The 13,625-nt window shown below is 35.0% G+C and overlaps 2 protein-coding genes across 2 annotated transcripts; both read left to right on the top strand.

The window, feature by feature from the left end:
- The first annotated feature begins 906 nt into the window (after positions 1–906).
- LOC114176344 (ribosomal RNA-processing protein 17) lies at positions 907–2,684 on the top strand. The gene is made up of 3 exons (XM_028061362.1): positions 907–1,165; positions 1,275–1,374; positions 2,022–2,684. Exons 1-3 carry the CDS (start codon positions 965–967, stop codon positions 2,270–2,272), a joined length of 552 nt encoding a protein of 183 aa, XP_027917163.1. The 5' UTR covers positions 907–964; the 3' UTR covers positions 2,273–2,684.
- Positions 2,685–6,280: 3,596 nt separating this feature from the next.
- Positions 6,281–13,036, top strand: LOC114176343 (calmodulin-binding protein 60 D-like). Its single transcript, XM_028061361.1, has 8 exons — positions 6,281–6,614; positions 7,165–7,240; positions 7,850–7,908; positions 8,235–8,728; positions 8,801–8,961; positions 9,106–9,309; positions 9,830–10,064; positions 11,390–13,036. The coding sequence occupies exons 1-8, from the start codon at positions 6,502–6,504 to the stop codon at positions 11,944–11,946; spliced, it is 1,899 nt and encodes a 632-aa protein (XP_027917162.1). The 5' UTR covers positions 6,281–6,501; the 3' UTR covers positions 11,947–13,036.
- Positions 13,037–13,625: the final 589 nt, after the last annotated feature.

Genomic DNA, 13,625 nt, shown 5'->3' on the forward strand with positions numbered 1-13,625 from the left:
CCATACCACTTTAATAATCTACTGGTAGGTTTAAACAAGAAACCAAAACACAAAACACAAAACAATTCACCAACATTGACCTTAAATTCAAATGAATTGTCAAATTAATAATTGAATAAGAGAATAATATTACAAATATAACAACACTAATATATAACTGTAATTAATTGTAGGAAATTATTTCAAAATTATATTTATTTAAAGAATATAATTATTACATATTGTTTATAACCATGTAAATATAAATATTAATTTCTTTTTAAAAAATAACTTTTAAATCTAACAAGAAAATCCAAAACAAATAAATTAACACCTGTTTTTTACTCTTTAATCTTCACCAAAACTCTAAACTTATTAGCACAAACAACATTCTATAATTAAATTTCTAAAAAAATTAAACTGAGATTTCGTAATTCAAACAAAATAACAATCTATATCATCACAAATAAATTATTCCAAATTACTCAAAAATATATAACATAGAACACATAATATATATCAATAATTAATTATACGTAAATGTATAATTACATAATCATTAGATGATTTTGTTGTTTGAATATTTTAAAATTCACAACTAAACATCTATAACTTTTAAATGAAATTATTGATTTATTGATAATAATATTAAATCCGTTTTCTAAACAAAAATATTTAAAAACAAAAACACGACCACGGGTCTCATGCTAGTTTACACGAAAATATTTGTATAGAAAAGACAGATACCTCATCGAAGTATAACTTTTTTCTCAAAATTATTAAAATTTGAATTTCGATTTTTCTAATATTATTGACATATTTCTTTATTTAACACTATTATAACCAAAGAGTTAATATCTTAAACAATCCTTATTCTGAAATACTGTATTTATATTTTAAAATACATTATTTGACATACTTAATTTTTTAACTACTATCATATGAAAAGGATTTGGGCGCATTCTAGGTTTTGGTTGATTGCGGGATGGAGGAGACAGTGCAGCGCAAAGGCACGCACCTGAAGAAGAGGGCTCTGAAGAACAAAGCTTTGGGCATCACTTTCAACGAGAAAGACCTCAAAGACTACGTCACTGGTTTTCACAAGCGCAAGAAGAAGAGAAGAAAGGAAGCGCAGAAACAACAGGATGAGGCACTGCGCCGCAAACGCAGCGAAGAACGCAAAAAGGTTTTCACTTTTGCATTCTTTTACAACCAATGGAGGATGTTTGGGTTAATTTTATTTATTTTTTTATGGATTTTGTTATCTTATCTGGTTGGTTCGAATTGTTTTGCAGAGGAAGTTGGAAAGAGAATTAATTCAGTATGGAGGTGTGCTACCTGATCAGAATGAGGAGCGCCAAGAAGAAGTTGCGGACCAAGTTGAACCTATTGCTGGTACATTTTCTCAATTGGAATATTCCTCGCTGTTGCATTGTTTGCTTATTCACTTGTTGATTTAGACTCACTTCTTTTCAGTGTGCACAATTAAGAGAAAAAAAAAAGGGTGAAATGACTTAATTTTTTCTTATTAGCATTTGAAATTAGCTTTGATTTTTTATTTATTTTTTTATGAAGAAGCTAAACAATAGAATAGAGTTTGTATAAAGTTGGTTATACACGAGGTTAACTAGAGATTATACAAACAAAACCTTAGTCATATCAGCATTCCTTTTTACTCTGGCATTCATATTATGTTTGAGCCTGATGTGATACTTGGACATATGTAACTTAAAAGTTTATCAAGTTTATCATCGGGGGTGAGGTCTAGTGGAAGAGGCCAAAACGTGGAAATAAAGGTTGAATTCCCCCTTGAAGGAGTGCTCGTATTTAATGTTAACTGTGCCTTGAACAAGATTTGTTTTTTCAAAGGAGATCTGTGGAAAACAAAAAAGTGTAACCTGAAAGTTTGGAGTAAAACCTGTCCAAAGTTTATTTACTAATGAATCTGAGGCTCTTTTTAGTGTATGATGTGTAATTGATTTCTTTTGTGCTTGTGAGTTGTGATTCATTTGGTGATTGGGTTTACCTTCTGTTGTTGAAAGAAACGAAGACATACGAGAACGCCGATTTGAAAGTTACTGTTGTGACAAGTGAGATCAACCCCGAAGAAGAAAGTTATCCTGGTGAGAGGAAGGAGGAAACAGTGACCCCCCATTCTGTTGGGGCTGATAAAGGGCAAAGGGTACCTATAAGTAACAGGAAATCTTTTAAGAAGGTTGCAAAACAGAAGTCACGGCCCAAACCATCAAATAAGAGAGACAAGAAGAAAGGAAAGAAGCGGGGAAAGAAGTAATGGTAGCTAAGCACCGTGCATCTTCAGGACAATTCTAAGTCTACAATGAACTGCGTTTATTTGAGGTGTTTGTTAAGTGCAGTAACTTGGCCACCTAGAAGTGAGAACTCGTGCTTGCTTATTGCCGGATTTGGACTTGTTTCATTGTTGAATATTTGTTCTAGTTGGTTACCTGGTACCTAAAGTACATGACAGGACTTTCTCCAGCGGGGTCATTGGTGACTTATTAATTTGGGGGATTCGAGAGTTAAGGAAGAAGCACCTACTTTTTCTCTTGTTTGGTTAATCGGTAACTGTCTTGTGTATTGTACATTTATTTAGTTAATTTACATATTTAACTTTCTAGATTTTCTTTTCTCTTATTTTATGTCTAAAGGTTTAGTTTCAGTTCAAAGAAAGGTTTTTAGTTTTATCTTTTTTTCCTTTTCTGGGAGCTATGGTTCATGTAATATGAAGACACATAATGAATCAAGCTCTTAATCCTGTGACAACCTTAAGCAAAATCCTTGGTAAAGTTGAGGAGTTGGGTAATGTATGTTCTCAGCCAAGGCTAATAGCAACTTGCTGTGGGTTTCAAGTTTAACCTCTTGCAGTTGGTAGTTCTATTTAAACCTTAATCAAGAATATTTACAGCCTTGTCTCCCAAAATTAAAACAGGTCAAATGACTGCTGGCATTTTTGGATTTAGTTGCAAAAACTTTGAAGCAATCAAAATTTAGTTGAAAGCTTCTTAACCATAGCGACATGACTGAAAATTTGGTGAAATTGTGAGGATGTTGTTGTTCTAATATTAAAATATGTTTGCTGTTAACATATAGGGCTCTTTTCAAATTGGGAGTTGCATCATCGACCAGGGCGTAACATCTGTTTTCCCATTCCTGGTCTAAAATGCACCTCTATTTGTATTTAAAGATGAGCAAGATTTACAATCTGTAGCATATGGCTAGCTGTTCATTATGAGGAAAGAAAATGGTATTTCAATTTAAGAAATAATTGTCTTCAATTTTGCAAAACGGATTAAAAGAGTTATCTACCCTGTGAATGCATGTGCATGATTAATCGGCTGGTCTTTTTGACTAGGAACAATCCAAAAAAAGAGGAAGTTAAGGGGACAGGAGCAGAAATAAATAAATAAATTATAATTATTCTAAAGAAAATTATAGTACAACAATATTACAGAAAAAGAACCAAGAATTATAGTATTTATAATAGAAATGGTATTATAAGAAACTCTCCCTCTGGTCCTAACCTTAAGGTGAATTTTACCATACATTATTTTCTTGCCAGATTCTCATTTTCATAGTTTTTTATTTTTATTTATTTTTTACAACTTAAAAAAGATTAATTTGATTATTATAATTAAATATCAAGTTTGTGAAATTGTCATTTTTATAATTTTTTATTTGCATTTATTCTTGTAAGTTTTCATTGTAAAAAATAAGTCGTTTCTCCCTGTACCCCCAAAACATTCTTCAGTATTTCCAAAACTTTTATAAATTTTGTCTTTACCCTCCAGTAAAATTTAAAAGAAAAAACAGTAAAATAATCCACCCACCTCCTGCATCCAAAGAATTAATACCCAAACACCACCTTTTGATCTAACCCTTTTCCCTTTCTCTCGCGGCGCACTTCCTCCACTCTAATCTCCATTGTATTCATCTTCCTCTTCCATTCGCATCACCCTTGTCTCATAGTTACAATGTCTTGCAGTAGCAGCGCACAAAAAAAATAATGAAACGAATGTCGACATCTGCAACTAAAATGTCCGAAGTGAATGTCCACATCCGTAATACAAAAAACAAAAAAAATTACGAAATGGATGTGGACATCCGCAACTCAAATGTCTGAAGCATGTCGACATCCGTAATACCCAAAAACACAAAAAAATAATTACGAAACAAATGTCGAAATCCGCAACTCAAATGTCTGAAGTGGATGTCGACATCTGTATAACCCAAAAAAACAAAAAAAATTATGAAACGGATGTCGACATCCGCAACACAATTTTCTGAAGCAGATGTCCACATCTGTAATACCAGAAAAAGAAAAAAATATTATGAAACGGATGTTGACATTCGCAAGACAATTTTCTGAAGCGAATGTCGACATCCATAATATATATAAAAAAAAGAAACGGATGTCGACATGTTGACATCTGCAACTCAATTGTCTGAAGCGGACGTCGACATCCGTAATGGTAACAAAAGTAAATTTAATTGTATATCAGTGATAACAAACAATATTTCAATGATAAGAAACAAGATTACAATTGGAATATGATTACAATGGGATTATAAATACTAACTTGGAAGAAAAGAGTTTTGAAGAGCTTTGATGAAACAGGACCATCACTCAGAGAGCTTGAAGTATGAATGGAAGAAGCAGCTTGAAGCAGGGACCACTGGGACCACTAGTGGGAGCTTGAAGTATAGAGACACAGGGACGGACCACACGGACCATAGAGCACCACAAATATTGGGAGGAAACGAAGACTGAAGACAACGGAACAGGAGAAAAGTTGGGGGTGCAGGCACTCGCAAAAATTAAAAGAAGATGACCGGTAGCAACATAGTAAATTTGCTTTCACTATTTTCAACTACTAAGTTAGGTAAAATTAATCTGGAACAAAAATATAATTATTGGGGGTACAAGAAAAAATGTTGAGTGCAACGAGAACCCCAAAGTAAGCCAGTATTGAACAAATACATGTGACTATGATTTTTATTTTCATTTCTGAATGTAAGGAAAGAACTTGATAAGAGGAGACAATACCTGTTTTAATTATCTTTATGTCTAAAAATATTTAAATACATTGGTTTTCAAGTATTGTAGTCTAAAAATATTTAAATACATTACTATTAGAACCAAACTTAAAGAAAACAAATAATTAATCCCATATATATTAGGATCACATAATTCTAAACACTAATCTCTCAATTGAAACGTGAGATACCAAAATCATAATCTTGATGCTTGGGAACTCAATTAAAGCTTGGAGAACCAAAGTTATGCAATTACATATTCGAGGGATCAAACGTATATTTAATATTTAATACAAAAAATACATTTCAAGAGAATTTTCCTGGTATAAACTATTGTGTAAAAGAAATTGAATAATATACAGAAACAAAGTCGTAGATTCTAATAATCTTGATGATAAATTTGTAAAGAAAATCCGTCACCGTATCTTATTTATTGGTATTCCTACCCTACAGCTTTCCACTAAAAGCCAATTGAGAATCGAATTTATTCTGAACCTTTATGCGTGTTTGAGTTCAGCATGTTTATCACCTATGGCCTTGTAGGTCCTTTCTGTTTTTTAACTAAGAGATTTAAGGATCTTGCATTTTTCATTTTCATGCTGTTGCATTGCACTGCATTCTCTTTCTTTTATACTCATAATTTTTCTCTCAATTTCGTATCACCCTGAAACAAAGTAGATGTAGATCATCTTTATTTCACAACCCTAGAAACTTTTTTTTTTTTTCATTTTAATTCACCCTAAAATAAAGTAGATATTGAGCATCTTGCAATTCGGAATCCCAGAAAAAGAAAAAGGAAAGAAAAAAAAAGGAGAAAGAATAAAGGGTGTAATATACTTTTTGTGGCAGTAAAAGCGTGAAACTGAAAACAAACCTAGGAGGAGTTAAAACAGAGTTACAGAACGATCTGAAATCTGACGGCTACGAACCCCAAGGCCTAGCAGACCTGACCATCCCAAATCACGCCACGTGGCAGAATCGTAAAATGAAGAAAGAGATTCCCATCAAAGGTGAGCCCAAAAAGAGAGAACAATAAAAAGGAGATATGCGAGTGACACGTTTGTTTTGAGGCGTGCGACAAAATAAGCGTCAGAGTGCAAAATAGCGTTTGTGGCCGAAAAAGAAAATTCTGAGACGTTTCCCCGAAGTTTCCACACCCCGTACTTTTCCAACTTCTCCTTTATTTTTATTTTTATTTTCCCTTTCTCTTTCTTTTGAGTCCCCACACCACGCCCCGTTTGGATGCTCTAAAAGCGATCCAAAAGTGGCGCTAACTCTCATTTTCCGTTTTTTTGTTTTGCCGCTTATTTATTTACTTGTTGCTCAGTCAACTGAACTGTTGAAGCTTACGTGACTGAGAAAACCTACTTACCTGCGTTGTGTGCCGCCGCCGCCGCCGCCGCCGTGCTTTTCTTTTTTATTTTTCTTTCGTTTTCTCCGCAACCAAACAGTGTTGGGATTGGAACAATGCACGGAAGGTATGGCGAGAGATCGAGTGGCGCGGGGAGAGAGAAGCGAGGTTTGGATTCGGCTTCGGCCGAAGAAGGTCAACCTGATCGGAAACGACCTGCTTTGGCTAGGTGATTCTAATTGCGTTTCCTTCGGAGTCTTGTGCTTCGCTGAAGTGGATTGTTTTGTTCCTTCTTCGTTGTTCTGTTTTGTTGCATTTGTTGATATTGTGAGAATGGTGGACAAATGTGCTTATGATTGTGGTGGTGGTGGTGGATACTTGAAATATTTTGACATTGCGGTGAAAATCGCAGTTACTGACTGTTTTTTAAAATCTCGAGGTTTAGGTTGCTGTGTTTGCACGAGAATTGATTGAGAAGTAGAATTGTCACGTTATCTGATTTTATTGGCAGCTTATTTATTTTTAAAAGGAAAATTTTAGGCAATGTATTGTTTTTGCACGAGTCTGAAATTCATGTGAAAGAATGGTTCTAACAAGCAAAGAAGGAAAGAGACCGGTTTAAACCGAGTATATGTCTCACTAATTAATGAGTATGCAACTAACAAAGCAGTCCGTGAGGAGGCTGTTATGTTCTCATATGTTGAAGCTTACTTTGGTGTCTTAAACTTGGTTATGAGTGTGTTTATTTGTTTAATTAGTTTATTTATGTTAATTTGCAGTGTAATTGTTGAAGCCCTGAAGGTTGACAGTCTGCAGAAACTTTGCTCATCACTGGAGCCTATTCTACGCAGAGTTGTAAGAAAATTCGTTCATTGTGGTATTGATTCTTAATATATTGATCTGATAATTTTCTGAAATTTTTGGTTGATTTACTGGTCAATAGTGCCTTAAGTTATCACTTGTATATTCTACTGCTCACCTAATCAGCCACACAAGCACAACCTCTCAGGCTGCTGGCCTGTAGCTAAAATTTATTGTACTTCAAGCTGAGAGGCCTTTATTTCATCTGAGGCTTAGAAAGAATTCTGTAGGAAATTAGTGATCTTGTATTCAAAACTGTAGAAGTTGATGTAATTTTTTTTTTTTTTTAATTTACTCGTTAGTAGACGAAACGGACTCTCGAGTCCTTCCTAGTCTCTCTTCTTGTGGGACCGGGTTGGCTGGTTACTTATACCCCTTCCAGGCCTCATTATTTGGGAGCCTTATGGAATAGGTCACCCATTTTATTCATCATGAGAGGCTTTCTGGGATAAGTTGGCTCGCAGCGTGTATGTCTGAGTGTTATTAACCATAATTTAATGAAATAGCTCTATAAAGGAAGAGATCAAATGCTTTGTTTGCATGAATAATGTTGGATCAAGAACATGTGTTTTGTTTCTTATTTTTATGCTTGTTGCTGAACAGGTTAGTGAAGAAGTCGAGCGTGCTTTGGCAAAACTATGCCCCTCCAAGATTGCTGGCAGGTAATTTTTTTGTTCCCTCTTGCTAAAGATAAATTTTATGTCAGATGAATGTACATGACACATGGACCGCCTGATCTTTTTCTGCTTATGCTTTCATGGCAATTAGAAATATATCCTGCAATAACTTGCTTTGCTAGAGGTTGGAATGATAAGATTAGACAGATAGTCCATGTTACTGTAGACTCTGTTACGTTTTAAAGTAAAAAGTTCAGTGATCCAAATCTGTTTAGAGATTACTGTGTTAAATTTCAGGTTCAGCTTATATTATTTATCACCGTAAGTTTATAATATCTATAATTTTCTCTATTACTCAATGTAAAATTCAGGTCTTCCCCAAAGCGAATAGAAGGCCCTGATGGCACAAATTTACAATTGCAGTTCAAGACCAGGCTGTCCCTTCCCCTCTTTACAGGTGGAAAGGTGGAGGGAGAGCAAGGTTCAACAATTCATATTGTTTTGATTGATGCAAACACTGGCAATATTGTCACATCAGGGCCAGAGTCATGTGTCAGGCTAGATGTTATTGTACTGGAGGGAGATTTCAATAACGAGGATGATGATAATTGGACTGAAGAAGAATTTGATAGTCATATTGTGAAGGAGCGGGAAGGAAAAAGGCCTCTTCTAACTGGTGATCTGCAAATCACACTGAAGGAAGGTGTAGGAACACTGGGTGAGCTTACGTTTACGGACAACTCTAGCTGGATAAGGAGTAGGAAGTTCAGGTTGGGCCTCAAAGTTGCCTTGGGTTGTTGTGAGGGAATGCGTATCCGTGAAGCCAAATCAGAACCTTTCACCGTTAAGGATCATCGCGGAGAATGTAAGTTCATAACGTATGTTTGTTATATAATTCTTGGAAAATGGTTGTAACAAATCATTAATTGAATTATAGTATACAAGAAGCACTACCCTCCTGCCTTGAATGACGAGGTCTGGAGACTGGAGAAAATTGGCAAGGATGGGTCATTTCACAAAAGGCTAAATAAAGCTGGAGTATATACTGTTGAAGACTTCTTAAGACTTGTGGTCAGAGACCCTCAGAGACTGCGGAATGTAAGAATCCAGATTTTTGTCCATTTATCATTTTAATGCCAATTGTTCGAATTTTCAATTCCTTTGGTTTTGCATTTGCATTGATCATATAAAATTATTTAACTGTCAAAGGATTTTATAGGTTAACTATCCTTCTTAATGTAGATCCTTGGAAGCGGCATGTCAAATAAGATGTGGGATATTCTTGTTGAGCATGCCAAGACTTGCGTTCTCAGTGGAAAACATTATGTGTACTATCCTGAAGATGCAAGAAATGTGGGTGTTGTTTTCAATAATATTTATGAATTAAGTGGCTTAATTGCCAACGATCAATTTTACTCAGCTGAATCTCTCTCTGAGAATCAAAAGGTAAGCGCACTACGTAATATTTTCCTTTTATGTTGAATTCAGACCATACTGCTGAGTTTCGTCCATAATATGGTTAACCTGATTTCTGATGCCACATAACGAAAGTTGTTCTTCCTTGCAATCTTGGATAGGCACGAGCAATACTTCATGCTGAAAGCATTTAGCTAAACTATTATGCATATAATCTTTGGCTTGGCTGCACTATTTTTGCTTAGTTTTTGTTTTATTTTTTTGAGTCTTTATTGTGGTCTGGAAACTTTTTCTAGTCTTTAACTTTGTACTTAGACACTCATAGTATCTATAATTTTGTTGTTCCTGGAACTATGGATATAAATCACTGATAAAGAAAATGGAAATAAATCGGCTTAGCACTACGCTTACAAGTGTTACAAAGATAATGTGGGGGATTTATGCTTCCATAAAAGAAAAATTGGAGATTTAAAAGATGTTAAGAGTTCTTCCAAACGATGGGCAAGGAAAATGACAAGTTTTCTGATAGTGCCAACAATACCTGTCGTAGGTTTATGTAGACACATTGGTGAAGAAAGCATATGATAATTGGATGCATGTTATTGAGTATGATGGGAAATCTCTGGTAAATGACATTGAGGATAAGACTTTGGACACCGCTCATCCTCAGGCACCAATGATTTCCCATGAATATTCAAACTCCCTTCAGCAGATACCCATCCCAGCTTTGCCACTTCCAGGACATGCTGGCCAGCCTTCAATGGATTCAGGAGTAACAGTTGGAGGTACGTATTTCCTAGCAAAAATAATATTATTAGCAACAAAAGCAAAAGTTTTTTTGGAGTTTTTTTTGGTTTAAATTATTTTCTGAGTACTTTTTTTTTTTTATCTTTCCATGCAGTTTTTTTTTTCTGTATTATTTTCACAATTTTTTTCTTCCCTTTGTTCATAGACCCAGTACTCATAATATTTTCCTCTTCAAAACCCAACTTATATCTTCAAGATGGAAAGAGTGTATCTTCTGCGAGATTAAATCGGGTTTAAGAGAAAATTCATTAAATATATTCCCATTAATTTTATTACTTTTATCATTCAATCAATTTAATTCTAAATTCAAATCCAAGCTAATTCGTTGAAAAACGATTTGGACTGGATTAGTTATTACGTTTGATATTTTTTTATTCTAATAAAGGAAATAACTAAACTTTAAACTACAAATATAAAATAATAAAAATCATTAGCAATATGAACTATTTCATCCCTTTAAATAATAGCAAATTCTAGCGTCAGATTTCATCTCAAAACCAAATGACATTAAATAGTTTTTCAACACATATATAAAGTCTCATGACAAGAATGAGACAGTGACGTGAGACTTTCTAACACCTTTCCCCTCCATAGATGTTTGCCAAAGCAGACAATTCTAATAGAATAGACAATTACCACTATGAGCTACAAGCTTTGATACCATGTCAATTTTTCGTCATAAAATCAGCACTATGTAAAGTTGTCCAGTAGATATATAAGTCTCATTTCAATAATTGAGGCCGATGATGTGAGACCTCCCGAGAGCAACTACTACACAACTCCATAATTTAATTCTTGTTTCACTCAATGAAAAACTAGAGATGTGATAGATGTATAGTATATAAGTGAATGCAGACTTGTTCCGGTGTTCCGGTACATCCAATAAATTTCACACAGCTTAGGAATCGAGGTCAAGCATAGTTTAAATACTCTTTCTTCTCTCCGCTCTCCTCTTAAAGACAAAACTGTAATGGAGTTTTACGCTTCAAAGCAGACATACCTTGAGAATACGGTGGTTGTTCCTAACAATGCTGCCGGACCGACTTGGGTCGGGTCGAAATAAAACCTTATTTTTCAAATTAATTTTGTAAAGTTGAGTTAAACTTAAAGTCTACTTAAAATGGTATCAAAGTTATCCGAAACTTATTCTAGCAAAATTTATTATTTACTGGCACTATCATATGTAAGCTACACTCGTTCAACATCAATCTGTGTATATTGTCTTGCTCATAATTGGCCTAAAAAATTGGTGAACCCGTGGGATTATATTGGTTGCTGACTGACTACACATGAATGTCTGCAGGTTATCATGATGGAACAACTTCTAGATTCTCCTTGCAACCACAGAATCCCAGTCTTAACTCTTCCATTCAGTTTGATGATAACGCATTTTCTCTTCAAAACCAATTGATGAGTGTTCCACACCATGCCCAACTTCCAAGAAATGAGAATGGACTAACTGTTGGTCCTGCACAATCATCCACACATGGGTTTGAGCCTGTCAGCATTTCAAATCCTACATATAGAGGAGTTGAAGAATACTTCCCTGAGGAAGAAATTCGTATTAGAAGTCACGAGATGCTAGAAAATGAAGATATGCAGCATCTACTCCGTATGTTTAACATGGGGGGCCAACCAAATCCTGCCTTTAATGGCCATGAAGATGGGTACCACCCTGGTTCATCTACATACATTTCTGCAAACCCCATGGGCTATAATTTTGATGATGAACCAAATCGGTCCTCAGGCAAAGCTGTTGTAGGCTGGCTCAAGCTGAAGGCAGCATTAAGATGGGGGATTTTTATTCGGAAGCAAGCTGCTGAGAGACGAGCGCAACTTGTTGAATTGGACGACCCATAGAGATCTTTAATGAACTGACCGATAGTTTTTCTGGTTATAGCATCCAAGGCTTCTTTGCTGACTTTCCGAATAGTTCTCATGCTAAAATTTCACAGCATGAGAAAGAATATGAAATCTGGATTGAACTATTTGGTGCAGACTTAACTCAAAGATTCCAATGTGGCTTGATATATATAATAACTGTTGTGCATAGACCTCTGCCTGTAGAAGAATATCACTATGCAACATCTCTTCTTTAACTGCTTTCCTTGTGATGACCCACTTTGTAGAGGCTTGACAGTCTGCTTGTTTTTAAACTGAAGAGTCTGTTGCTGCAATCTGCTTAAACCCGGAAAGCTCCAAGTGCAATTTCAAGAAGCTACAATCTTTACTACATTTACCGGGCTGTATTCAATTCTGTAAGTAAGCTTGCTGGATATGTTCAACCTAACTGAAAGTGAATGCTCTGTGGCATTATAATTATAATTAATTCCATCTGCAATGTGCTTCGAATACCTCTGTACTTTATGATTGTTTCGGCATCTGTATAACTTTGCATATTGACGTGACGTAGTTCATAACGGTATCATAACTTCTTTGTGAAGAAGTTGTCACCCTGCAGTACAATTTCTGACATGTGGAGATGAACTCCTGCGACCAAATGACAGCTTTAGTGAAAATGTTGAATTCGTGCAGATCTAGGGTGACTTCATTTTAATTAATTAGATGTAATTAATTAAGTCGTGCAAGCAGCATAAGACTTCATTTGATAAAGTTGAAGTCGTGGAAGGATGATGCGACTTTCTTTCGGAAACATTAAAGTTCTGCATGCAGGTGGGTAACGACTTCGGTGTAAATGAAGTTGAACTAATGTCGGCATAGGGTGTGACAACTTCTAAAGATAATATGGTGAATAGACATGCTTTCTAAAACTATTTTGTTATTTTATGTTTTTAATAGTCTTGGTGGTACTTAGTTAATGCAAGAATCCTTTTTTTCTAGAGGATAAACAAAGATATTAATGTAACTAAAAAGCTGAAGTTTACAATCAGACTTGTAACAAACCTTGATCTCAGTTCCCACTTGAATAAGAAAAGCATGTCCCCTTGAATAGTTCTCAACAATTCTCCTCGATCTCACTTGCCATATCAATAACAAGGTCAGTCAATTTCTTTGCATGATAAAAGGCAATGCTTACTTGTGTTTTTTCAGCTTTTAAAGCTTCAAACTGCATCAAAACCTTTTCTGATTCAACTGAGAAATCGATTTGCAAGAGTATTTGATTCTATCTTCAGTGATGAAGTTCATATCGGAAGGAAGAACACTTTCATAAAAGCATTGATTTCTTTCCGTGGAGAGGCGCGTGTCTTGTAGGTAAACACTGCAACGCTGAATCCCCTCCTTACAGTAATCTTCCCAAATCCTTCCTCCAAAAATAACCGATTTCCTTTTCTAAGCCAGACAACACCTTCAAGACTAGTAAATAGTATGTCTATTTTTTTTTCAAATAATGAAAGAAATCGGAAACAGAAAAATAGAAACGAAAATCAATATCTAGCAAGGATTCCGTACATCATAATTTAAAACATGAAATTCAATAGCACTCAAACAATCATACGTTCTCATTCTAAATCAATACATTTTTATAGACTCCAAACATACTTCTTTTATACTCAATTTCAAATTATTTATGCATTGAA

This window comes from Vigna unguiculata, chromosome 3 (genome assembly GCF_004118075.2).
Source record: "Vigna unguiculata cultivar IT97K-499-35 chromosome 3, ASM411807v1, whole genome shotgun sequence".
Lineage (NCBI taxonomy): Eukaryota > Viridiplantae > Streptophyta > Magnoliopsida > Fabales > Fabaceae > Vigna > Vigna unguiculata.

Coding starts and splice junctions, on each gene's coding strand:
- LOC114176344 (XM_028061362.1), top strand. CDS start 965: ATGGAGGAGACAGTGCAGCGCAAAGGCACGCACCTGAAGAAGAGGGCT. Junction 1,166..1,274: donor GCAGCGAAGAACGCAAAAAG/GTTTTCACTTTT, acceptor ATTGTTTTGCAG/AGGAAGTTGGAAAGAGAATT. Junction 1,375..2,021: donor CCAAGTTGAACCTATTGCTG/GTACATTTTCTC, acceptor TGTTGTTGAAAG/AAACGAAGACATACGAGAAC.
- LOC114176343 (XM_028061361.1), top strand. CDS start 6,502: ATGCACGGAAGGTATGGCGAGAGATCGAGTGGCGCGGGGAGAGAGAAG. Junction 7,909..8,234: donor CCCTCCAAGATTGCTGGCAG/GTAATTTTTTTG, acceptor TGTAAAATTCAG/GTCTTCCCCAAAGCGAATAG. Junction 8,729..8,800: donor TAAGGATCATCGCGGAGAAT/GTAAGTTCATAA, acceptor ATTGAATTATAG/TATACAAGAAGCACTACCCT.